This window comes from Ascaphus truei, chromosome 3 (assembly GCF_040206685.1).
Source record: "Ascaphus truei isolate aAscTru1 chromosome 3, aAscTru1.hap1, whole genome shotgun sequence".
Lineage (NCBI taxonomy): Eukaryota > Metazoa > Chordata > Amphibia > Anura > Ascaphidae > Ascaphus > Ascaphus truei.
In genome coordinates this window covers 413429969-413457798 of record NC_134485.1, presented here as the reverse complement: position 1 = coordinate 413457798, position 27830 = coordinate 413429969, and the positions used below count along the sequence as shown (strand labels likewise).

Genomic DNA, 27830 nt, shown 5'->3' with positions numbered 1-27830 from the left:
GTGTGTACCAGTGTGTGTGTGTGTGTACCAGTGTCTGTGTGTGTGTGGGTACCAGTGTGTGTGTGTGTGTGTGTGTGTGTGTGTGTGTGTGTGTGTGTGTGTGTGTGTGTGTGTGTGTGTGTGTGTGTGTGTGTGTGTGTACCAGTGTGTGTGTGTGTACCAGTGTGTGTGTGTGTGTGTGTGTGTGTGTGTGTGTGTGTGTGTGTGTGTGTGTGTGTACCAGTGTGTGTGTATACCAGTGTGTGTGTATACCAGTGTGCGTGTGTACCAGTGTGTGTGTGTGTGTGTGTGTGTGTGTGTGTGCGTGTGTGTGTGTACCAGTGTGTGTGTACCAGTGTGTGTGTGTGTGTGTGTACCAGTGTGCGTGTTGTGTGTGTGTGTGTACCAGTGTGTGTGTGTACCAGTGTGTGTGTGTGTGTACAGTGTGTGTGTGTACCAGTGTGTGTATACCAGTGTGTGTGTGTGTGTGTGTGTGTGTGTGTGTGTGTGTGTGTGTGTGTGTGTGTGTGTGTGTGTGTGTGTGTGTGTGTGTGTGTACCAGTGTGTGTGTGTACCAGTGTGTGTGTGTGTGTACCAGTGTGTGTGTGTACCAGTGTGTGTATACCAGTGTGTGTGTGTGTGTGTGTGTGTGTGTGTGTGTGTGTGTGTGTGTGTGTGTGTGTGTGTGTGTGTGTGTGTGTGTGTGTACCAGTGTGTGTGTGTGTGTGTGTGTGTGTGTGTGTGTGTGTGTGTACCAGTGTGTGTGTACCAGTGTGTGTGTACCAGTGTGTGTGTGTGTGTGTGTGTGTGTGTACCAGTGTGTGTGTACCAGTGTGTGTGTACCAGTGTGTGTGTGTGTGTACCTGTGTGTGTACCAGTGTGTGTGTGTGTGTCCCTCTCCTCTCTGTCCCTCTCCCTCTCTGTCCCTCTCCCTCTCCCTCTCTGTCCCTCTCCCTCTCTGTCCCTCTCCCTCTCTGTCCCTCTCCCTCTCCCTCTCTGTCCCTGTCCTCTCCCTCTCTGTCCCTCTCCCTCTCTGTCCCTCTCCCTCTCTGTCCCTCTCCCTCTCTGTCCCTCTCCCTCTCTGTCCCCTCTCCCTCTCTGTCCCTCTCCCTCTCCGTCCCTCTCCCTCTCCGTCCTCTCCCTCTCCGTCCCCTGTCCCTCTCCGTCTCTGTCCCTCTCCCTCTCTGTCCCTCTCCCTCTCTGTCCCTCTCCCTCTCTGTCCCTCTCCCTCTCTGTCCCTCTCCCTCTCTGTCCCTCTCCCTCTCTGTCCCTCTCCCTCTCCTTCTCTGTCCCTCTCCCTCTCCATCTCTGTCCCTCTCCCTCTCTCTGTCCCTATCCCTCTCTCTGTCCCTCTCCCTCTCTCTGTCCCTCTCCCTCTCTCTGTCCCTCTCCCCTCTCTGTCCTCTCCCTCTCTCTGTCCCTCTCCCTCTCTCTGTCCCTCTCCCTCTCTCTGTCCCTCTCCCTCTCTGTCCCTCTCCCTCTCTGTCCCTCTCCCTCTCTGTCCCTCTCCCTCTCTGTCCTCTCACCCTCTCTGTCCTCTCACCCTCTCTGTCCTCTCACCCTCTCTCTCTGTGTCACCCTCTCTCTCTGTGTCACCCTCTCTCTCTCTGTGTCACCCTCTCTCTCTCTGTGTGTCACCCTCTCTCTCTCTCACCCCCTCTCTCTCACCCCCTCTCTCTCACTCCCCTCTCTCTCACCCCCTCTCTCTCTCTCACCCCCTCTCTCTCTCTCACCCCCTCTCTCTCTCACCCCCTCTCTCTCTCACCCTCTCTCTCTCTCACCCTCTGTCTCTCTCACCCTCTCTCTCTCTCTCCTCTCTCTTTCTCTTTCCTCTCTCTCTCTCTCTCTCTCTCTCTCTCTCTTCTCTCTCTCTCCTCTCTCTCTCTCTCTCTCTCTCTCTCTCTCTCTCTCTCTCTCTCTCTCTCTCTCTCTCTCTCTCTGTCTCTCTCACCCTCTCTCTCTCTCTCTCTCTCTCTGTCTCTCTCACCTCTCTCTCTCTGTCTCTGTCTCTCTCACCCTCCCTGTCTTATACCTACACCGAAGTAACCTACCCTTCTTTCTTCCAGATCTGACTCAAGTTTCACACGGGAGACAGGTAAGGAACACCTCCCCTCCAGTATAATACCTTGAGGGACTGCGGATCAGGTAAGATCCAGGCGGGATTGCTGCTTTAGAAATTGTGAAGAGGCGGCGTCCTGACACTGGTTAAGGGGTTCAGAATCATTCACATCTGGGTTTTTTTTGTTCGATTAGTGAGGTCAACACACACACACACAACTATGTAACAAGGACTAATGTAGTAAGTATAAGTGTACTACAATAAATAAACTGTTAAGTAAAAAAAAAAATGTCCCAGTTTTTCATTTTCAAAATCTGGTCACCCTAATATAAAAGCCCTGCCAAATGCATATAAAGCCCGCCAAATGCATATAAAAGCCCTGCCAAATGCATATAAAAGCCAGCCAAATGCATATAAAAGCCCGCCAAATGCATATAAAAGCCCTGCCAAATGCATATAAAAGCCCGCCAAATGCATATAAAAGTCCACTAAATGCATATAAAAGCCCGCCAAATGCATATAAAAGCCCGCCAAATGCATATAAAAGCCCGCCAAATGCATATAAAAGCCCTGCCAAATGCATAGAAAAGCCCTGCCAAATGCATAGAAAAGCCCTGCCAAATGCATAGAAAAGCCCTGCCAAATGCATAGAAAAGCCCTGCCAAATGCATATAAAAGCCCTGCCAAATGCATATAAAAGCCCGCCAAATGCATATAAAAGCCCGCCAAATGCATATAAAAGCCCACCAAATGCATATAAAAGCCCGCCAAATGCATATAAAAGTCCGCCGAATACATATAAAGCCCGCCCATATTAAAAAAACAAATACATATAGAAAACCCCAAATACTGTACATATAAAAAGCCCCCAAAACCTATATAAAAAAACTAAATACCTATAAAAAAACATACATATAAAAAGCCCCAAATACAAATAGAAAGCCCCAAATACATATAGAAAGCCCCAAATACATATAGAAAGCCACAAATACATGTACTGTAAAAAGCCCCAAATACATTTAGAAATCCAAAATACATATTGAAACCCCCCAAAAACATACAAAAAAGCCCTAAATTCATATAAAAAAAAACTAAATACCTATAAAAAACCCAAATACATATTTAAAAAACAAAAACAAATACATATATAATACAGACTTACCTTGGGCATGGTCTCAGGCATGGGACATTGTTGGGGGAGACCCGAAGCTGAGGAGAGCCGGGAGTAATGAATATTACTCCCTAAAGTCGGCGCTGGCCGCACAGTGAGTCCGGGCAGGCCGCATGTTGTGCAGGACCGGTGTAGGGGATGTGTTTCTTCTGCTATCTCTCACTTTCTCTCTACTTGGCTGTCTTCTACAAGCCTCTTCTTTCACCTCTGTGAGTGTCAAGCTGCCTGTCACCTGGATGTCTCTCTGTGTGCCTCTCAGACTTTCACTACCTGTCTCTGTCTCTATCTCAGACTGAAAGTTGGCCTCCTCATTCTATCCACTTTTCTTCTTATCCAATCATGTCATGTGTTGCCAGGCAGATTAGGGACAGTCTCTCTTATTCCTTATCGCATCATATGATAGGGGGTAGATAATTTCTGTATTACCCACAGTATAAATATATTTGTAGTTGGGGCTACATTCTCCCCTTACTAAAACCATTGCTGTCCCAATCAATTCTTATGCAACAGAATATTTATAATAACTACTTATTAAACATTTCTGCCTAACAAATTATACCTAACTAAATACAGGCAGTTATAATACTAGGTGACATCCTTTAATGTCACACGCTTGAAAAAGCTCACATGAAATGTATGTTGGCAACCAGTAATGTCTCCTCGCATGATGCAATAGGGAGAGCGACGTGGTGACACTGTACACAGCTTGCTCTTCCCGCCGATAAAACGTGTTGCAGCATCCAGTTTTATCCAAATTCCAGTCTCTACTGACATACAAGGAAAGGTGACTGATATTGCTGACTTTAATTACGATGATCCCGCTATGTCGTGTTTTGCACTGAATACTGCAATCCGCGACCATATTATATCGCGAGGTGTATGTGCTAAAATAAACAATGATTTTATTTATCCCCGAGATTCCAATACCCACTTTTTTTTCTAATTCTATGCATTATAGATAAATGACTACCGGGGAATCCTGTTTGCAGGCTTGCCTTGTGTACTCAGAGAGTTCAAATAAGACGTTCCGCATTTGTCGCAAATTATTTTCTTTTGATCAAACGAAACCTTCCTTGACATCAGTTGGCAATTGCAACTGAAAACATCTTCAGGAATATTTGAGAGGACACGAAAATTCTCCTGAACATTTGAGGAACTTCTTAAAGTGGTTTAATGTATGTAACAGGTTTTATGTAGAAAAACAATAGACCAGGAAGTACAGTCTGCCATTAATTGAGAACGAGATCATTGGAAACTCGTATTAGATCGTTTATGTAGCATTTTCCTGTACATGTCCAAAAAGAATTTGAAGCATTTTTTGGTGCGAGTGACAAATGTATACCCCAAATAATGTCAATTTCTTAGGGCTTGTAGAACGACTGTCTAAATACGACGTCACAATGCACGGACATGTGCAACGTATTGTTTCAAAATAAACTCATGTAATGTATTGCAGCAAGACAATCCAAAATAACATTTCTACTGTAATGGCGTCTTGTGCTCGCAATAACATATTAAAATGAAAAGCGAAATATTTTTGCATTATTCTTGATTGGACGCCAGACGTGAGCCACAGAGAACAACTCTCCTTCACATTCCGATTTATAAATATGTGTGAATCTGATTTAATTATTCAAGAACACTTTATCACGTGCCAAGAAATAGAAGAAACCACGGAGCAATCGTTATTTGAAATGAATCGAAAATTGCTTGAGGATTCAAAATTAGATTAAAAAAATTGCAGCGGCCGGGGGTATGACAAAGGTTCGAATATGAGAGGAAAGAACCCATAAAAATACCAAATTACTGAAATAAACAACACCCTAATAACTTTAAATTAAACTCGTCCGATCCTGCCGTCAAACATGAAGCTTTAACACTTTCCCAACAACTCTGGGGATTTTTCCTTCATGGTCATGCTAGTTATTTGGTACAATGTTCTGTACCATATAGATATTGTGAGGCAGATGATGCAATCCAGCACCATGGACTTAAACTCAGCTGTGCAACTGTTAAAATTGTGCACAAAGTATTTAATTGAATATCGGTCATCAAAAGGCTGCGAGAGAGCTATTGTGGATGCAAGAGAATTAGCCGAAGTTTTGAAAATGGAACCAATTTTTTGTTGTGAAGAGGGTGCGAAGCAAAAAGCGTATGTTCGACTACGAGATCAGAGACAATGTTGTCAACAATTCAAAAGAAAATGTCAAAATGAAGGTATTCAATACAATTTTAGATAATGCAATATCTCTCCAATCGAATTGTCAAAAAAAGGCATAATTTCACCGAAGCAGGGGATTTTTCTTTTCTTTTAAAAAATATATCAATATTCAATGAATTGCTAAAATGTTGACAAGATTTAGATATCAATCTTAAAGACGGAGATGATTCCGACATCAATGGAATTGAATTATTTGATGAAATCCAATCAATGAAAATAATAGTTCCTTTAAAAAATGTGTCAATATCTGAAAATAAATGGGCTTCAGAATACGTTGAAACACAGAGAGGAAAACAAGCACTCGTCTCATCAGTGGAAAGAAGGTAAGTTGCTGGTGCTCGTGGAAATGGGGCGATTCTGCAACACCCCAATGGATCACGGAGAAGGAGGAAGTACCCAGGCACACAGACTTGAAAATCAGGTGATTTATTCAGCAAAACAGCATTATTCAGCAAAATAGTTTTTGTTTAGCGTTTTTATGTCTTAACATGGATTTTTAGAGCTTCTTACGAAATAACTGTGATAGTTTTTATAATTCATAATACTTTGTGTTCAGTGTTTTGCTTGTAAACAGTGGTTTGTGTCTGCTTTTTTGGGATAAACTATTTTTTTTTTATTGTTCAATCATTCAACTGCTGTATCCATTCAATACTTGAGAAGTTTCATGGGTACTATTATATTACATATATATACTTTGTAAACTCTTCAGGAACAGTACTAGTTTTATTTTATTTTACGGAAAACAAAGAACTTTTATTTTATACACGTCTCTTCCTATTGTATTTCTTTATATAGCGCCATTAATGTACATAGCGCTTTTGTGCCCTACTTTTCTCTTCTCTATTTGGTATACAGTACTACATTATGTATATAAAGCTCTATATGTGTGAAGACAAACCTACATGTACTGTATATATGACTAGTGTACACCATGACAATGCTTCAACTGTACCAGTAAACTATTTCAAATCAGTATACAATATCAAGGTATTCAATACTGATTGGCTGAGAGATTCTTATATACCATCGACTCCAGTTAATTTAATTAACTTGTGGTAGACGTATTTAAATATATGCCTATATAGACACGGTGGGTGACATTGTTCCCCCAGATAACAGAACATATCCCGTTATAACACAGAATATTACGGAGTGCCTATAGGAATTCCTGGCAGTATTAGTGCAGAATGTCACAATATACAATACTGTACCCCACCAAGAGGGAACAATGAACCCTGCCGTTCTCTTTATGTGTTTTATTTCAGTACGTCACACCCCAAACTAAAGAGGAGTGTAAATCTCGGCAAAAATGTTCACGAGTATGTGAAAATCTAAAAACAAACAACAAAAAATACATATTTTTAATTGAATTCAAGGTCTATAACACATCTCCAATTGTACCGTGAGACACTCAATGTGCTAATGATTCTTAACTCCCGTGACTTAGCAGCCTGCAAAGTGAAAAACTACAGTAAATGACTCTATTTCACAGCATTAATTAGATGCTTTGCACCTGTTTGATTAATTCACCTTGTCACTGCCAGAAGGGTCAGTAAAAAGCTTAAAGCATGCAGAGTAGGACGTTACCTGATGAGATAGGAGACACAAGCCCCGCACAGTGCCAATGCAAACACCAAGCCAAACACCAGGATGACGATTGATGGTTCAATTCCTGAAATGCAAAAAAAAAAAAACAATTTTAAGATAAAAGATGCAAGTTTTAATTTGTGAATTCAGATTGTGGAACTTGTTGTTTCTCTAAACAGCAACAGAGAGCAGTTGAATGTGGTGGTTTTTTTTTTTTAATACTTGGAAAGATTTTTTGGTAGAAGTTGCAAAGCAAAATTCATTAACAGTTTTCTAGTTGAATGAGCCAGGAAACATGGAAACACCTGCTGTACAGACCAAAGTCTCTGATTGTCTCTCCGCTATATAATCCTTGATGGCTCTCTGCCGACTCAAACTTAACATGTCAAAGACAGAGCTCCTCGTATTTCCTCCCAAGCCTGCCCATACTGCCCCCTTTACATTACTGTTGTCAGTACTATCATACACCCAGTATCACATGCACACACACATGACTCCCCCCTCACATTCTCCTCTCACATTAACAATGTAGCTAAAACCTGTCTTTTCCTCCATAACATTGCACAGATTTGCCATTCCCTCTGTCCCTCTACTGCTAAGACTCTAACACTTGCCCTCATTCTCTCCTCTCTTGACTATTGTAACCTTCTACTGTCCTTGGCCTTCCCGACCATCACCTGTCTCCCCCTCAATCCATTCTAAACCCTGCTGCTAGAATCACTTTACTCTCTCCTAAATCAGTCTCAGCGTCTTTCCTGCTGAAACCCCTCTTCTGGCTTCCTATCAAATACTGTACCATATTATAACACTCACAATTATTCTCCACACTTTTAAGGCTATATACTTTTCTGCCCCACCTTACAGCTCAGCCCTTATTTCGCGCTATACACTGTTCCAACTCTTGCGTTCTGCTCAAGGATGTCTTCTGTCTACCTCTTTTGTATCCAAAGCCCTCTTCCCACCTATAACCTTTCTCACAAACTGACCCACACCTCTGGAATGCCCTTCCCCTCAAAATCCGACTATCGCCCTCTCTCCACCTTTAAGATCCGTCTTAAAACACACCTATTTAATAAAACAGATGGGTAGCTCCGTGGGTGATACTATACAGCTCATACATCGAGCTTGGCCCTTGCAGACGCACTTACCAGAACACCCTCCTACTGTCTGTGTACATTCTTCCTACGTACCACTTAGATTGTAAGCTCTTTGGGACGGGGACTCCTTTTTCCTAATGTTACTTTTATGTCTCAAGCGCTTATTCCCATTATGTACTATATTATTATGTCACGTGAATTACTGCTGTGACACGCTATGTACATACTGTAGGTAGCGCTATATAAATAAAGATATACATATATACAGGTTATCGCACAATGATCACGGGTTAACAGTTATTCAGTTTTATAGAAGTTAACGAGTGATCACTGCACAATCTAACCAGCAGCGAAGTTTATTGAATACTTTTTTTAATCCATTAAGATTTTACCGATCTGTTGGACAGGTTTTGCAGAATAAAAGTACATTTCTTAGAACGACAAGGTTTACACTATCTCCTAATTACAGTGTAGCTGTATTAATTATGTATGTCAGGTAACATTTTAACCTGCAGCTGCAGCTTGTGATTGCTGCTGCTACCGGAACTCCAGACCAGCAGATGTATTAGAACACTCCCCAAACTGAACAACCCCAAAAGGGGCTGAACCACAGTATACCAAGCAGTAACAATTTAGCTCCACAAATAATTGGGCGCCAGCTTGGCAAGCCAACTCAGCCATATGAAAAGGCATTTAACGCCTTAAACTGGGCCATTCCCTCCACCAAACACTTTTACTGGGCCATTCTCTCCACCAAACACTTTTACTGGGCCATTCCCTTCACCAAACACTTTTACTGGGCCATTCTCTCCACCAAACACTTTTACTGGTCCATTCCCTCCACCAAACACTTTTACTGGGCCATTCCCTCCTCCAAACACTTTTACTGGGCCATTCTCTCCACCAAACACTTTTACTGGGCCATTCCCTCCACCAAACACTTTTACTGGGCCATTCCCTCCACCAAACACTTTTACTGGGCCATTCCCTCCACCAAACACTTTTACTGGACCTTCTGATCAAATCTGTTATCCAGCACCACCAATCACTTTAGACTTAACTATAAAACTAAATAGTTATAACGCGATGCAAGCGTGGCTCCCAATTTTCGTATTTATGAATACTTTACAACACGATTATTGGTATCTTAAATACTTTATTGTACAATGCATACAATTGTACATTATTTCTAACGCGATCCGCTTATAGTGCGATGTGATTCTTTGGACCCCAAGCACAGCGTTATAAGGGGGTTGAGCTGTATAGGTAAGTTAAATTCTCGCAGTATAAAGCTGCATGTTATTATACTGCAACACCACTGTAAGAAACTTTAATTAGGGTGAAACAAGATCCAGAGTAAATAAAGACAGACCAGATCCCCATGACCACTCCCAAACCCAAATATCACAAATTAATCAAATCAACTTCAGCCAAAAACCTAAGCAACCAGAAAAAGAATCCCGCATCAGCGATCTCTGCCATTATTATAAGTGGGTCCAATATGATATTGCAAATGCTTACTTGCTCAAAGACCTACGCATTCTATGACCATCACCTCACAATCCAATAGGTAAACAGAAAATATGGGTGCCATACGCCAATGATTACTCCATTATCTGTACATCTGTAATAGAATAGGTGTCCCCTTTTGAGCTCAATGAGGCTTTCATCTTTTCTTCCAACATCACAAAGGCCTTTCTGGGTATATTGTTCAAGCTTTCATAGTACGGGTAAACCTACAGTACCAGCACAAGTGCCACTATACGTCTTCTTCAACATCTGTTGCCACCTTATAGGCCCCACAGAACTTAAAGCACCAATAATACTTTCCCCCCTTTTTTCCTTTCTTTTTTTCTTATTTGTATATGTAAAGCATGTGACATTCCATAATTCTATATTCTTCTCTCTCTTTTCTCCCTGTGCATACACAATTTAATCCTCGGTTAGCACCCCTCCTGTAAGGATAATATAGAAGGTAATTGGATACTCCATTGTTTCGGTTGATACAAAGTACTCTGCTGCCTCTACAAATTCCTTTTGGACCACCATTTCACCCTCAGTGTTAACACAAACACTTATTTTAACATGCTATTTTCAATCAATACTTCAATGGAAATATTATATTGATTACCTCCAATGCATAATGTGGTTGGGTCAAACCAACAGCTGGAGTCTGCAGGAGGGGGTGTTCCGCCAGGAAACCTTATGGTCTTTCCCAAAAAACGCACCAAGTTGGACGTCATCTCCACTGAGTAGGTTGGAAAGAGCTGGTTCACTTTTCCATCAGTATCTAACACTACAAAACTTCTTAGCCCATTCCCTTTTCCATCTGTGTAAAGCATCTGAGTAAATCCAGGATAGTCCAGGTTTTTGGTGTATTCTGCTAGGTTTGTTCCAGAGATCCAGGCACCTTGTTTCCAAGCACTGCTCATTGCTTTTGCCAGAAAGTACATGGAATCATAGATGGTTCCGAAGAGTGGAGAAACCTAGAAAAGTAAATGAGATTTCCAGTCATTACATTTAGCTTTATACAGGTGTTCCTATCAAAATACATCCCTAGATATGGCACTTGTACCACAGTTTGTGACTAATTGGCTCCATGGAAGTGACTGCGGTCCATAGACTATAGTTTTCTCTTCAGTGTTTAGCCTGGCAATGATGTTGGGTTGCTTGTGTTATGGTACACAAGCTTAGACGGATCCTCTCTATCAGTATCATGGTGGGAAGTACCTAGTATTAAAGGAAGGACAGAATTGATCATTGGCAGAACTACAGTCCCAATTCATAGTTTGCTTTGAGGGAAGCCTTAAGGATTACAATGGGGGAGATGCTACTCCATATCAGTAAATTGTTATAGTTCTTATTTCATTATCGATTCTACCCTGAAACGGTTCACACAAATTCTAGTTTTATGTCACGTGAAGGTAAAAATATTTCCCCTATATCTTGCATACAGCCCAGTAAAGCATACAGTATATTCTATTTTTTTTATTTAATCAGATCATTGATGTGCAAGTCAACCCGTACAGCAGGGCATTTACTTTTGTTGCAAACATTTTAAAGCACAATAACAATTAATAGAAGCTAAAGCAATTATGTGATAACACAACATTTCTTCCCCCCCACACACATTGCATATGTATAAAATATAAATCTAGAAACCTGTTTTTGGTTCTGTCATTTGGTAAAATGCTAATTCCTTTTTGGGGGGTCTAGAGATTGCAGAAAACGGCATTGTTTTTTTTACATTTGCAATCTTTTATCATTCACCATTTTTTAGGCTGTTAAGGTTAGAATCAATACCTTGAGCTAAATGGTTGTCAAGAAAAATGTTTTCCATAGGCCAACAAACTTGGGATCCTTTGAGAAGCCACAAACAGAGAAAGATAGTATTCTCTCACTTTGTATATTTCATATTCATTTAATTTGACGCTGGTATGTTTTAACTTCATGATACAATAAAATGTATCATAACCTATAATGAATCCACACAGCTGTTGGGGATTTCTCCAACTCTTTGTTTGTGATACTATTTAGAATGTGTTTTTTTTAAATACATATTAATTCTCAAATTCAGAATAAATGACTAAAGTTTTGAGAGGAAAGAAACGATACGGTACCTTCAGTTGCCAAAGGCAGTAGTTCATTTAACTCATATCAAATATACCGACGGGGGGGGGGTAGTGCCCAGACGGCTGGCGCTGGATTTGGGTCCAGCAAGGCCCAACTTCTGCATTCAGCTGCCGGGCCTCTGGTTTGCCGCTGGATCCCGGCTCTCCCCCGCTGCTACAGGCCCCTCTCTGCCAGGCTGGGCCTCTCTCCTGCTGGTGTGCGCCGGAAGCTGAGTGCAACTTCCAGGCAGTTCCGGTGGGAGAGAGGCCCGGCCTCGCAGAGAGGGAGGCCCGGCATGGAAGAGTGGCCCAGCAGCAGCTGGGGAGAGAATAGACACCAGTGGTCTCAGACCAACTCAAATGTAGGTGTGTGTGTGTGTGTGTGTGTGTGTGTGTGTGTGTGTGTGTGTGTGTGTGTGTGTGTGTGTGTGTGTGTGTGTGTGTGTGTGTGTGTGTGTGTGTGTGTGTTTGTGTGTGTGTGGTATTTTGTGTTGGGGTTGGTATTGTATTTTGTGTGGGAAGCGTTTTTGTTTTGGGTGTGTGGGGGCGGGTATTGTATTATGTGTATGAGGGGTATTGTATTTTGTGTGTGTGTGTGTGTGTTGGGGGATATTGTATTTTGTGTGTGTGTGTGTGTGTGTGTGTGTGTGTGTGTTGGGGGATATTGTATTTTGTGCGTGGATGTAGGGAGTATTGTATTTTGTATGTGTGTGAGGTATTGTATTTTGTGTGTGGGGGAATATTGTATTTGTTTATGAGAAGTATTGTATTTTGTGTGTGTGTAGGGGGTATTGTATTTTGTGTGTGTGTGGGGGGGGTATTATTTTTGTGTGGCGAGATATTGTATTTTGTGTGTGTGGGGGGGGGGTATTGTATTTGGTGTGTGTATGTAGGGAGTATTGTGTGTGTGTGTGTGTGTGGTATTGTATTTTGTGTGTGGTGGCATATTGTATTTGTTTCTGTGGAGGTATTGTATTTTGTGTGTGTGTGTGTGTGTGTCGGGGGGAGTATTGTATTTTGTGTGTGTGTAGGGGGTATTGTATTTTGTGGGGGGTATTGTATTTTGTGTGGGGGGGGTATTGTAATGTGAGAGGAAGGTATTGTATTTTCGGGAGGGGGGTATTGTATATTTTGTATTTTGTGTGGGTGGGGGGGTATGGTGTGTGTGTTTGTGTGTGTGGGGGGGGGTTAAGAGGGATTGAGGGAGAGGGGGATAATTAAGTGATAGCGGAGGGAGGGGGGTGTGAGGGGAGAGGTGGTGGAAGAGGGAGGTGGAGGAGTGATCGGGGACAGTGAGTGAAGATGAGAGGGGTAAGAGTGAGACAGAGGAGGGGGAGAAGAAATACATGGGGAGAGGAAGGGGCTCAAGGAGGTGTGAAAAGGAGGGGAGTCCGGATGAAAGTCTAGTCCTGGGCCACGGAAAATCTGTCTGTGGCTCTGCCTGACACTAAGGGGGTCATTCAATATGGTTCAAATTAAAAGCAATATAAGGATCGCAGCGCAATCAGCCGCGATGGAACACGTTAAATGATCCCTTTGGGGTTTCTCTGGTGCTATTTGGAAGGGATTATTGGATATTAACCCTTTGTGTGCCCTATTGTGGAACCAGGTACGTCTGGAAGGCTGGCATGCCAGTGACCCCTGTAAAGCACCAGATAAGTCATGCACCCTCCCACCGCCCTGTACAGCCAGCCGGACTTTACATTGGCCCCTTCCTGCTGCATCTCATCAACACTTCCAAGAAAGGACTGGCGGGGGCTCAATATGCTTTTGTGCACACTTTGCACTCCTGGAAACACTTACTCCTCTTCGTTTTTCTGTTGAATCTCAGTTATTTTCAGGGCGGGTTCATAATAAACAATGCTGCTTTAAGAACACTTTATAGCAGGGGTAGGCCACACCAATCCTCAAGTGTCACCAACAGGTCAGGTTTTCAGGTTGTCCCTGCTTCAGCACAGGTGGCTCAGTCAACAACTGAGCCACTAATTGAGCCACCTGTGCTGATGGAGGGATATCCTTAAAACGTGGTGGTTGGTGGCCCTAGAAGACTGGAGTGGCCCACCCCTGCTTCATAGGTGCTGTACCTGCAAGTTAAACGAACATTCTGCTGACATTGTTGTAGCCGTCACTACATTTTTAAGAGATAGATATACTTAAGATCATTCAGAAGTCTGCAGCCACCTAAACTATTGAATACAGGCGCAGTGAAAAATACTTCGTCATCATCACCCCAGCTATAACTGCAGCTCCAGATGTTCCCTTAAGATACAGTTTTTATGACACCAGAATCAATCTCCATTTTATTCACTGTGTTTAACTTGTGTTATTCATCTCATCTGTATTTTGGAAACATGGACATTTCGAAATTGATTGCAGATATAAAACATTTGGCGCACACAGTCTGCATATATTACCTAAAGCAACCCCATTGCTGCCAGCGAGACCTGCTCCATTGCTTAGTGCATTACAGGCTCCTCTGGCCCCAAAAGGGGTTTGAATCTTTGAACCGATTTGACCTCAACATTTTTCCAATCTATGGTAGATACCCCTCATGTTTATCCCGTCTGCACTGTAGTTCTATACATGCATATTACATGATCAAGTCTCCAGAGCGTTTCTATATATCCACTAGCATTTGGTGGAGTCAGAGGAAATAAATGTACAGTACATGCATATTATGAAGAATCCTACAGCATGAGCGTAACACCATTTTTTTACGCACTGGCACCCATATTTACTAAGTGGTGCTATCCCATGAGATACAGATGAAGCAGGCGTTACTGGCAGCGGGTGCAATGACACAGCGGCCCGTCACTTTTTTGCACGCGGCTGTTGCCATTACAATGGCGTCTGCTTCTGCTGGCCGCGTTGTGTGTGTCCCGCTGCAACACGCCAGTGGGAGCAATAACAGCTGCTGCACATGTGCTTTAGAATAGCAACTCTTAGTAAACATCGGCCAGGATCTGGTGTAGGTACAGTAGATAACCCCTGGACACAGCACAGATTTTTTTTGTTGCAATGGGGTGTTGAAATAATCTACAAAATCTTGGCTGGTATTTGCGGATGGTTCCACATTCATAACATGAATATTTCAATCCTCACCTTTGTCAGTTCTCTACTGCGTGACTGTAAACATGAATGGTGTAGATAATAGGAAGAAAAGCTGTTGGTACTTACTTGTTGGGCCTCCAAATTAGTTTGTATTTCGCCCCTTTCTTTTACTTCCGTGAATACGTCATAAAATGACTTTTCCTCATAGTCCATTGTGATCGTCAGCACGGCATCATAAGCCTCCCGGAGTTTGCTGTTATTGTCAAGGACGTAGAACGAGTTGTTTTTATAAGGAAGACTGTAAAGGAAAGTGTCGTAGGGTACAAAGACATATCTTCCATCGGTTAGTCCCATTTCATGCGCTTTTGTAAGAAAGGCGGCCTGTTCTTCCCCTCCAATGAGTACAGAATGCATGCACATTATAATAACTAGAACACAAAAATCACAAACAAGGTTAAAGAGGACCACTCAAGAAGGGAAAGGAAACACTGCTGAGTGTCAGGAATTAGTGGCTTGATTTCAACATAATGACATTGATTTATTTTGGCCTGGTCAATTTCACATTTGTGACAACAGTTAATGGAAACATTTGTTGGGGTTCCCCCCCCTTCATACAGTTAATGGAAACATTTGTTGGGGTTCCCCCCCCCTTTATACAGTTAATGGAAACATTTGTTGGGGTTTTCTCCCCAATCCCCATGTATTCACTAATTAGAAAATAAAAATATCACTTGTGAGCACATTTACATGTCTCAGACAGGTTTGCCACCTTGCTTTTCATCATTATCTCATAGCATACAATGTTTCTACTGCAGCCAGGGATTCTGGGTAATGACATGCACCGTGTCACCTTTTGGCAAACACATGCCGAAATCGGCTTATACAAATGTGGGTTGTAATCGCTTTGCTGCCAGAGGGGCCTGCTACGCATTACAGCTTATTGGAGACAGATTTTGAAACACTATATATACTCTGTTGATCAGTGCCCACCTTACACATGTACAATACATAGCACTAATTGTTCCAGGTGCATAATATTTGTCTGAGGGTGAGAGATACATAGAATTTCTGATCTTTGCACTGATCTTTCTTGAGAAGAGAATATTTCTTCAGCTTTGCACAATGTCTAAATAAAATGGTAAAATCTCAAAATAGGATGGTACATGCTACTTTGCACAATCCCCAAGGATCACAGATCACCAGGGATCACAGATTCATGTTATTCTTATTTAAATCAGTAGATTTCAATATCTTGCAATTTCTAAAAAGGGTGTGAATCTCAACTCACTCCCCCCCCCCAATTATACACAAAGAAATTCAGCTTCAACATTAATAACAAAATTGCATAATACCAACGCTATAGATGTAGCAAGCCTCACTGTCACTGGCACCGCTGCGGAAGAAGCAAAACTGTGTCTGCCGCGATTGTGCAGCTTGGGGACCGGGCTTCCAATTGAGACACCACGCAGCATTAATCATCCAGTGCCACGACCAAGTGAAGCTCTAGCCCTAAACTTAGTTTTAAGAAATGTGTAGTTATGAAAACTCAAAACGTCTTAGGCTGCAGCCGGGGTGAATGAGAGCGCACTGGCACTCATTATTCTTGGGGGCCACCAAGTTGCGCGCTCGGGGGGGGCGCAGCCATGATGTCACGGGCTGGACAAACACAGCAATGTGTTTGATCGCGGCGAGCGCCCGCACCCCCTCAGCATCACCCTGGCCGCGGCCTTAGTCGTCACTGTAATTCTTTCCTAAACTTCCTTCATTCTTCTAACATTTTATTTCACTAAAATGTGTCAGGGAAAATTGTGGAACTGTTAAACTAGCAGCAATTCTCACATCTGTCATCTACATTCTGCATACAGACGCAGGACAACGAGGGAGACCATTGTGCACCAAGGCTATCCGTCAGGAAGAGTTGGCCATACTGACCATGTCACTATATGAAATATTGGCAGACCGTTTATTTTAATTCACAGAATGAAGCTTATAATCGTCCACGTTCTCCATTAATGTCGTAACCTCTTGAGTGCCCTATGGATATCATGCAGAGTGGGCACCCTGGAGGTCCTTATAGTGTACCCGTAGAGATGTCATGATCATGCGATCACTCAGGAGAGCACTGAAGGAGTTTAGCCTAGAGCTGTGGGATACATATTCTAATGGGGATATACATATATATGTATGTAATAAACAGTATATCTTTATATACTGTAGCTTTCACAGTGTGCGCTTTACAAAAGAGACAATACAATAATACAATAAGTGCAATACACAAAATCAAACAATCGGAAAGTAAGTCCCTGCCCCAGAGAGCTTGCAATCTAAGTGGTATGTTAGGAAACTTACAGAGACAGCAGGTGAGGGAATAAGTGCAGTAAATGGCAGTGCTTAGCCACAATTCCAGGCTATTAGAATGCTTAATTTAAGAGGTGTATTCTTAGGTTTTACTTAAAGGTAGGGAGAGAAGGTGCTTGGTGTATACCCAGCTGGAGGGAACTCCACAAGTAAGGGGCAGTGAGGGGGAAACGGTTTAAGGCGAGAAAGAGCAGTAGAGGTGGAAGGAGTGGAAAGGAGATCGTTATGAGCAGAGCGCAGGAGATGAACAGGGATATAATAAAGATCAAAGCTGATATGTAGGAAGGAGCAGGTGAGTGGAGAGCTTTGAAAGTAACAAGGATAACTTTGTAGGAATCGGAAACCTGATGGGAATCAGGAGAGGGATTTAAGGAGGAGAAACAGAGAGATGAGCATGGACAGTTCTGGGAGAAAGGAAAATGATTCTAGCAGCAGAATGTTGGATACAGTCGATTGCAAAGGAGAAGGTTGTGAAGCAGGGATGCCCGTTAGCAGAATATTACTGTAATACAGATGGGACAGGATAAGGGCATGTAGATTGAGAGAGGAAAGTGCAGATCAAGGTAGGAGTCAAACGTCACACCTGAGCAACATGCTTTGATGACAGGACAGATGGTAGTACCGTTTACTGTGATGGAAAAAAGTGGTATATTAGGCCAAGTTTAGGAGGAAATATGAGGAGCTCCCTTTGGGCCATTAAGTTTTAGGCGGCAGAGCACCATCCATGAGAATATAGCAGGAGGCAATCAGAGACTTGGGACTGAATTGCGGGTGTGAGGTTAAGTGTAAATCAAAATATCTGCTTATAGATGATACCTAAAGCCAAAGGAGTTGATGAGGTCACCAAGTGATATAGTGTAGAGAGAGAAAAGGAGAGGGCCCAGAACAGAGCACTCAGGTACAGCAACAGGCACATTGACATGTTAGCTACAGAGACAGAACATTTGTGATGCAAGAGGTATGATGAAAATAAAGCAGAATAGAGCATGGTTACAAGAGAGTGTAGAATATGAAGGAGAAAAGAGTGATCAACTGTATCAAAGAGATCGAGTAGGATAAGTAAAGAAAAATAACCTTGGCATTTTCATTGATGGGTGATCATTGGCTACTCTAGTGAGAACAATCTCTATTGAGTGAGCTGTACAAAAGCCAGATTTTAAAGGGTCCAGGAGGGCATGGGAATTACGAAAGTTGATCATACAGGGGAACATGAGATGTTCTAGTAGTTTAGAGGCAAAATTCAGGAGAACACAACGTGGAAGTTAGTAAGGTCTGTAGGGTCAAGTGTGTTATTTGTGAGAATAGGTGTGACCATCTCATGCTTAAGGCCCCGCTCACACAGCCCGCTACATGACGTGCACACACTTATGTGCGCGCCGCGTTCGTGACAGACTCCTGGCGGCCAATGTTAGTTTTCAGTATTGAAACTACCATTGGCTGCAAAGTACGGCGTCGACGCTTCTGCAGTTGCGGGAGTCTTTTCAAACTGTGATCTCCGGCTGCAGCAGCTTGACATCAATTTCAGCAACCAATGTCCAGACATCTACATTAATTAATTGCTGAAATTGACCAGAGACTCGGCAGTGGGGACGGGGGAGTATTACCAGCAACATTAGCAGGGAATTCTGTGTGTGTAGCACTGAACAGAAACGCTCAATTTGATACAAAGTCGTATCCATCCATGGCTGCTTTGCATCACTAACTTAGGCTTCGTGCTTTTAATTTTATTGTAACCTTTTATTGTAATACTAGCACTCTGCGCCCCCCAACCCCTGCCCGCCTGCCACCGGATCATTCCGTCTGCTGGGGATGATCACAAGTCGCTGGGCTGCAGGAGCGCGCCCAGATGCGCGCATGGAAGCAGGTAGCAGGTAGCAGGCAGTGTGAGCTCGGCCTCAAGGATAATGGAAAGGTGCCAGAAATCAGGGAGGAGTTGATGTTATGGGTGAGAGTGGGGACTAAGATATGATCAAGGGTTCTGATAAAGTGTTAGGAAATGGTATTGAGAGAGGACATGGGATAGAGCGAGAAGAGAAAATTAGTTTAGAAACTTCCAACTCTGTAATGGGAGAAAATTAGTCAATAGTAAAAGGAGTTTTAGGTCGAAGCAGAGATGAGGGGAAAGGAACAGAGGGAATCTCACAGTGAAAATCATCCACCTCGCCTTTAAAGTTGTCAGCAAAAGTTTGAGCAAAAGTGAAGGAAGGATGGGAAGTGTGTGAAGAAGGATCAGGGTGAGAGTCAAATACAGAGAAAAGAACTTGCGGATTGGATATGTGAGTGTTGATTAGCGAGGAGAAGTACTGTTGTTTGGCATTAGAGAGAGCAGAGTTAATTCAGGAGAGGAGAAATTCAAATGTAACAAATCAGCATGAGTGCAAGATTTCCTCCATTGATGTTCAGAGGACAGAGGGAAATTGTAAAGGAAGTGTGTTTGTGAATTTAGACAAGGCCGCTGGTTAGAGGGACAAGTGTGTTGGATCTGAGAAGGGGCATATAGATCAAGTGAGGAGGAGAGGACAGAGTTGTAATATTTGATAAGATTGTCAGGTTCAGAGGAAGGAGAAAGTGAAGAGAGGTTCGTGTTCAGTGTAGATGACAAAGCAGTGAGGTAAATGGAGCGATGGTCTCAAGAGTAGCCAGGAGAACAGGCAGGAGGAGGATGGGAGGAATAAGTGGTGGTGGATGATAGGTTGATGATAGGTGATGGTCAGAAAGGGGAATCTGAAGATAAAGAAATCAGAAAGGAAACAGTTTTTTGTAAATATCAGATCTGAATAGTTGCCATCCTTGTGGGTGCTGGAATCTGTCCATAGGCCAAAGAATCTACCCCTTTTAGGGTTTACGCCAAGTGAAACTTTGTGGACAATTAGTACACACTTTTAATTGATTTTGTGGTGCAGAGATTTTTTTTGAAGTTCATACAGATGTAACAGGGTATGTCCAGCCGTACCTGTTTCTCCCCACATAGTGTGTCTGCTATGTAAGCCCTATTAAGATCCAGGCATTAGCAGGTTAATCAGTGGGCCCTTGACCCCTCCCCCCCCCATTTCCTGCTTCCCCAGAAAGTGAAGGAAGGTTTGTGGTGTCTTAAGGCCTGTGTACAGACCCTTGTAGGTGGGTACAGTCCATGAGCCCGCCCCTTCCAGAAGTTTCTAAGGGGAGTAGGCTAAAGTTAGAGGAGTCTCTCACTGGCAGCCTTGAGAGAAGGAAGCAGAGGAGTCTTCCTCTCCACCCTGGAGGCGCTGTACCATGAGTGAGTAAGAAATATGTCCCTAAAGCCTGTCCCATCGCCCATACCATCACGCAGCTCAGCTTCTCCTGACACCACAGGTAGGCTTCAGCACCACACAGAAGCAGTAACCAGTGTAGTTCCCAGAGGAGGGTGGAAACAGAGTTACACAGTAAAATGTACATTTGTACACCATTTTTGTACTAAACATGCTTTTTGTGGCACTTAGTACATAGGCCCCATTGTTTTGCACATTTGCAGTATAGACCTTTAAATATTACAGAAATAGTTACAACTGGCCTGTCAATGTGCAAAATGTGCATGAAATTCTTAATATTACAAATTCGAACTCTAAATAATTTTACTATAGGGCAGAATGTTAAACAGTTTGTAACCATCTACATTGTACATATGACTATTTTTAGTTTGTAAAATAGTGTGAGGAAGCGAGAGACAGAGCGAGGGACAGAGAAAGAGCGAGAGACAGAAAGAGCGAGGGACAGAGAAAGAGTGAGAGGAAGGGGGAGAGAAAGAGAGAGAGACTAATAAGATATAAAAATTACTCTCTCTTCTCTAGCAAAACACATTTTTTCAGGGTCTGGGCGAATCGAATGTATAGGACGAATTTGCAAAAAGTGTCCATCAGTAGAATTGCATCCATTCATTGCACATATTCTAGCACCTCTACTTGCAAAACATACAGAACCCCTGTAAGCTCATATTGAACCCCCAGAATAACCACAACGTATATATATGCATATAAGTGTCAAAGAGGAGTGCTACTGAGCATGGCAATATATATTTAAAATCAGAGACAAAACATGAAACACAGACAAAGCCCAGTGCTACATCCATTGACACAAATACACAGTACAAAATTTAAATGGGTAAAGCTCACTCCATTTCACCTTCCACACTCATGGGAACTTGCATGCAGTTTGATTGCGACAAATCTAATACAGAGTGCTTTTCCTGGCATTGTACAAAGCTGTCTTAGCAAAACAAGCCTATTATAGGCTTTTGGATCGGTATACTCAGTTAAAAACAAAAATAATAACATTTTATTACATCCAAAATAATAATCAGTGACTCAGTGAAATATTTACAGTGAACGATTGTTTTAAAAAATCCTCTATAGGGGTGGAGTGGGTTTGAGACTCTATATTTGTAGTTTACAGACTATTAGTCACATTAATATGTGTGTCTGTGTTTCTTTTTAGTCCACTCCGACATCTCAGTGTGATTTCCAGTAATACATATATGTGGAAGGTAAGTATGTTCTGGCACAGTTTACTATAAGGAAAATACATTTTGTTGCAAAATATGTAGTTTTGTATATATGCACATGTACTTTCTGTTTATCCTATATTATTACAGTATGATATAATGTTGAAAACTTGCATATATTGGTCACACAATTGCGTCTTTATCTTAGTGTAGCCCATGCCCCCCCCCCCCCCCCGGACACAGATTGGACCTTTAGGGTGTAGTGAGGGCTGGCTACATGTGTATGGTGGTGCATACCTGCTTGGAACAGGAGGGCCTGAGTCTCCCGCGTTGGTGTTTGGGGGATAACAGGGACAGGCTTCTGGGGTATATGCCTCCATTCTTTAGTGGTTGTGGTGCAGCGCCTCCATTCTCTGGTGAAACCTAGGGCAGGGGTCGTCAAAGCGCGGCTCGCGAGCCACTTGCGGCTCTTCGGGCACGACCGTGCGGCTCTTCTAGGATTTGTGGCGGCAGGCGGATCATGCTGCAGCAAGCGTGTGGGCGGCGGCGGTGAGTAGGATGCCGTGCGAGAGCAGGTAAGTTTTTTTTCCCCATGTTGAATAAATGAATGGTTGCCGGGGGGCGGGACTTAGCATGCCGGCCGGGCCGCAGGGGATTGGCTGCAGGTCAGAGGGTGCCGGGGGCGGGACTTCCGCTTCCTTCTGCAGAGCACACGTGGTGTGTCTTTCTTCCTGCTCCTGGCTCCTCTGTCGGCTGCGCAGTGTCTCCCCCCCTCTGCCCGCCCGGGCCAGAGTGATAGGAGGTGGGGTTTTGTGCCTTTGCCTCCTGTCCTGGTGCTCCCTTCCCCCCCCCTTGGTGCGGGGGGTGGGTGAAGGGGGAGGCGGGGAGCCGCTTGCTCGTGGCTGCCTCTGTCTGTACTCCAGTGTGTGTACCAGTGTGTGTGTGTGTGTGTGTGTACCAGTGTGTGTGTGTGTGTGTATACCAGTGTGTGTGTGTGTGTGTGTGTACCAGTGTGTGTGTGTGTGTTTCTGTACCAGTGTGTGTGTGTGTGTGTGTATGTACCAGTGTGTGTACCAGTGTGTGTGTGTGTGTGTGTGTGTGTGTGTGTACCAGTGTGTGTGTGTGTGTACCAGTGTGTGTGTGTATACCAGTGTGTGTGTACCAGTGTGTGTGTGTGTGTGTGTGTGTGTGTGTGTGTGTGTGTACCAGTGTGTGTGTGGGTGTGTGTGTGTACCAGTGTGTGTGTGGGTGTGTGTACGTGTGTGTGTGTGTGTACCAATATGTGTGTGTGTACCAGTATGTGTGTGTGTACCAGTGTGTGCGTGTGTGTGTGTGTGTACCAGTGTGTGCGTGTGTGTGTGTGTACGTGTACCTGTGTGTGTACGTGTACCTGTGTGTGTGTGTGTGTGTGTGTGTGTATGTACCAGTGTGTGTGTGTACCAGTGTGTGTGTGTTCCAGTGTGTGTGTGTGTACCAGTGTGTGTGTACCAGTGTGTGTACCAGTGTGTGTGTGTACCAGTGTGTGTGTGTACCAGTGTGTATACCAGTGTGTGTACTAGTGTGTGTGTATCAGTGTGTATCAGTGTGTGTGTGTGTGTGTGTACCAGTGTGTGTATCTGTGTGTGTGCGCCTCCCTCCCCCTCTCCCTCTCTCTCACCCACTCTCTCCCTCCCTCTCTCCCTCCCTCTCTCCCTCCCTCTCTCTCCCTCTCTCTCCCTCTCTCTCCCTCCCTCTCCTTCCCTCGCCCTCCCTCTCTCCCTGTCTCCCTCCCTCTCTCCCCCTCCCTCTCTCCCTCTCTCCCTGTCTCCCTCACCCTCCCTGTCTCCCTCACCCTCCCTGTCTCGCTCACCGTCTCGCTCACCGTCCCTGTCTCCCTCACCGTCCCTGTCTCCCTCACCGTCTCCCTCACCCTCACCGTCTCCCTCACCCTCACCGTCTCCCTCACCCTCCCTGTCTCCCTCACCGTCTCCCTCACCGTCCCTGTCTCCCTCACCGTCCCTGTCTCCCTCACCGTCTCCCTCACCCTCACCGTCTCCCTCACCCTCCCTGTCTCCCTCACCCTCCCTGTCTCGCTCACCGTCTCCCTCACCGTCCCTGTCTCCCTCACCGTCCCTGTCTCCCTCACCGTCTCCCTCACCCTCACCGTCTCCCTCACCCTCACCGTCTCCCTCACCCTCACCGTCTCCCTCACCCTCTATGTCTTATCTTAACTGCCGTATACCTACACCGAAGTAAACTACCCTGCTTTCTTCCAGATCTGACTCAAGTTTCATGCGGGAGACATCGGAAGACAGGTAGGGAACACCTCCCCTCCTGTACACTTACCTTGAGGGTCTGCGGATCAGGTAAGATCCCAGGCGGGATTGCTGCTTTAGAAATTGTGAAGAGGGGGCATCCTGACACTGGTTAATGGGTTCAGAATCATTCACATCTGGCTTCTTTTTTTTTGTTTGATTAGTGAGGTCATCACGTACACACACACACGCACACACACACACACACACACAACTATGTAACAAGGACTAATGGTAGTAAAGTATAAGTGTACTACAATAAATAAACTGTTATGTAAAAAAAAAAAAATGTGTCCCGGTTTTTCATTTTCAAGGTCACCCTGGGGGGGGGGCAGTCTGATGTGATGGGGGGGGGCTGTAAAATGATGATGGGGGCCAGCCTGATATGATAGGGGGGGGCAGTAAGGTGATGGGGTGGCTAGCCTGATGTGTTGGGGGGGAAGGGTGTAAGATGATGATAGGGGCCAGCCTGATCTGATGGGGTGGGGCGGTAAGGTGATGGGGGCCAGCATGATGTGATGGGGGAATAATGATGGGGGGGCTAGCCTGATGTGATGGGGGGGGAGGGTGTAAGGTGATGGGGGGGCCAGCCTGATGTGATGGGGGGGGAGGGTGTAAGGTGATGGGGGGGCCAGCCTGATGTGATGGGGGGGAGGGTGTATGTTGATGATGGGGGCCAGCCTGATGGGGTGGGGCGGTAAGGTGATGGGGGGCCAGCCTGATGTGATGGGGGGGAATAATGATGGGGGGGCCAGCCTGATGTGATTCAGGGAATAATGATGGGGGGGCCAGCCTGATGTGATGGGGAGAATAATGATGGGGGGCAGCCTGATGTGATGGGGGGGGTGTAAAAATATATTTATGGCTCTTTGAAAATTTCTAAATCGTTGCGCTACTCATATATGGCTCTTTAGGACTAAGAGTTTGATGACCCCTGACCTAGGGGATAGGTTGGAATCTTCCCAGAGAAAGCCCTGGTCCCAGGGCGAGAGATTCCAATCTCACACAGTCTTATGTAAAAGCAGTCTTTCTTGTACTCACAGCAGATCAGTAGCAGCACACAGCAGCAGCACACAGCAACACTTTAGACACAGTGTACAGGCTTTTCCTCCTTCTCCTTTCCCTCCAGAAGTGCACCCTTAGGATGGCCTGTCTGGGGCTCTTTGCTCCCTGCCTCCACCCCCAGCCCAGGGCGCTTAGGGTGGGGCTAGCTCTTCCCTCACACCCTAAGCAGGGTGAGGGGCACTGGTCCACCTATTGCTACCTAGGCCCTACTCCACAGCAACCTCGCTAACTTACTGCTCTGACTGTCCAGTCAGGCACTCCAACACTAACTGCCTGCACACAGACAGGAACTGCAACTAAGTTTAGTCAGCCCCACCCCTCATGATGTCAGCAGGCCCTCCCCTGTGTCTATGCCTTCCCACACAGAGTCAGGTACCTACCTCTACCAATCACGGCAGGGCTTGAAGCAGGGAAAACCTATGATAACTACTGGCGGCCTGCTATTAGCAGGAATTACACCAGTAGAAGAAAGATATATAGCCCCATTACTTACCGGGGCTACATTAGATTCTATGATATATATTCTCTACTGGTATATGGGTAGCTCATTCCACGTATAAATAACTTGTTACCAAATAGAGACAATGATAAATATCCCACTAAACAGGGTGAGATCGCAAAGCATTGATACAATTTAATATATGCACATAAAGTCCCTTTAATAGGGCATATCTATATGTAATCAAGGTTAACATAGGATAACAGGAAAGGTATACTTAAGGATTATTGCCATATATCTCAGAAACCGATAGTAATATCTAACGCAGGCCTGCCCAACTCGTAAAGTGAGAAGGGCCGAACTGCTCCAAGGAAAACAAATTTGGGCCGCACGGGTTAAATCATCATCATCATCATCATCTCTCCTCAAGCACCTCTCATCATCATCATCATCCTCATATCTCCCCCAGAACCCCTCACTATCAACCTTTACAATACTCCCCATCTATCTCTCATACCCCATATCTCCCCCTCACCCACACAATACCCCCTCCACATCAAACACACAATACCCCCCTCCACATCCCCCCAGCCCATTCCATGTCAGCAGACCCCCCCATCACATGTCAGAAGCCCCCCCCCTCACATGTCAGCAGGCCCCCCCCTCACATCAGCAGCCCCCCCTCACATGTCAGCAGCCCCCCTCCTCACATGTCAGCAGCCCCCCCTCACATGTCAGCAGCCCCCCCCTCACATGTCAGCAGTCCCCCTCACATGTCAGCTGCCCACCCCCCCTCACGTCAGCAGCCCACCCCCCCTCACGTCAGGAAGGAAGGAAAGAAGGAAGGAAGGAAGGAAGGAAGGAAGGAAGGAAGGAAGGAAGGAAGGAAGGAAGGAAGGAAGGAAGGAAGGGAGGGAGGGAGGGAGGGATGAATCGCCACCTTTTTTTTAAACTTTTTTTTTTTTAATTTATTTAATTAACTGGCGTCTGGCCGGAGTCATCGCGGACCTGATCTAACGCAATATAATCAAATAGATGTGTGTATGTCTGGCCAAAATGGACCCCCTAAGTTCATTTATGGGGTAATATAAATGAATCCAAACAAAACACACTTGGTCTCGGCGGACCTAGGTGTACATATATTCAGCACAGTATATTTGCAAACATCCACATAGTGAGTCACGGTATACAAATCACCAGGTTGCCGTAAACTTTGAGTGGAGGGTGGAGTAATGTTACACCGGTATACTGGCCGTGTTCCACGAAGCCGAGGTGTCGCCCCCTATGACGTCGGACTCGACGTATGACGCGTTTCGCGTGTTGCCACGCTTCTTCAGATGGGAGGAGTCTGATTTACTGATCTCTTGCCTGGCTTATATATCATTTGATATTGAAGGTGTGTCACTCTGTTCTCCTATAGGAACAGGATTTGTAGAGGGAACCAATGGATTGCAGTGTTCCCTTTGGATTCATCACAGTGGTTTTTGACAAAATCGGGATGTTAAGGGAGCAGTGTATATGTATATCAGATCATATTTGGTGGGCATCTAGGAAATCTCTATGTGTATTAGGGAAGCCCGGGCGATAAATAGTGTGTGTATTATTGTATTTCTAATTAAGAGAAATGTAATAATGTTCACTTTATAATTGGAGGATCCAAAGATTAGTGATAGGGATATAGATATTGTATGTTCTTGTTTGTTGGGGATAGATATGTGATGTTGTGATGTAGGTGTGTCACTATCCATGTTGATCCACCCCTAGTGGTCAATACGGATCTAAAGTTAAACTATATACCTCCCCTCTACCTCTGTGAAACTTAAATAATGTGATGAGTGTGTTTATAAATTCTGAAAGTGACAAAAGTGGTTGTTAAAATGATATATTATTTATATGTAGTATAATAGTGTTATGGATGTGTATTAGTGTAGGAGTGTATCTATCCGTTTTGATTCGCCCCTAATGGTCAATACGAATCAAAATATTACTTATATACCATACCTTCTACAGAGTGAAAAATATAAGTGAGAGGATTTTGGTGATATCTAATTTTAGAGTAAATCAGGTGAGTATAGTGATGTAGGAGTGTTTCTATTCTTTTTGATCCGCTCCTAATGATCAATGCGGATCTAAATTTTAAACTATATACCTCCCCACTAATTGTGTGATAATATTGTAAGGTAAAAGGTGATTTCTGTGAAACTGGTTGAAATGTTTAATAAAATGTGTATTTTAATAGAATATAAAATCTATTATAGGTATGCTGAGTAGATGAATCCTCGTTCAATCCTTCTGGAAAAAAAAAAAAAGAATGTTGTTTCATACACAGAGTCCAGAAGGATTGAATGAGGGATTCATCTACTCAGCATACCTATAATAGTTTTATATTCTATTAAAATACACATATTTTATTAAACATTTCAACTAGTTTCACAGAAA

General features: G+C 44.1%; 1 protein-coding gene across 2 annotated transcripts in view; it reads right to left on the bottom strand.

Annotated features, from left to right (window-relative positions):
* Positions 1–27830, bottom strand: part of LOC142490408 (retinal guanylyl cyclase 2-like) — a 140568-nt gene that overhangs the window by 92910 nt on the left and 19828 nt on the right. For both annotated transcript variants that reach the window (XM_075592666.1, XM_075592667.1), the window contains exons 3-5: positions 14903–15204; positions 10246–10600; positions 7018–7102 (exon numbers count right to left, since the gene is read on the bottom strand). In XM_075592666.1, the coding sequence (XP_075448781.1) occupies positions 7018–7102; positions 10246–10600; positions 14903–15204 (742 nt within the window). The remainder of the gene's footprint in view (positions 1–7017; positions 7103–10245; positions 10601–14902; positions 15205–27830) is intronic.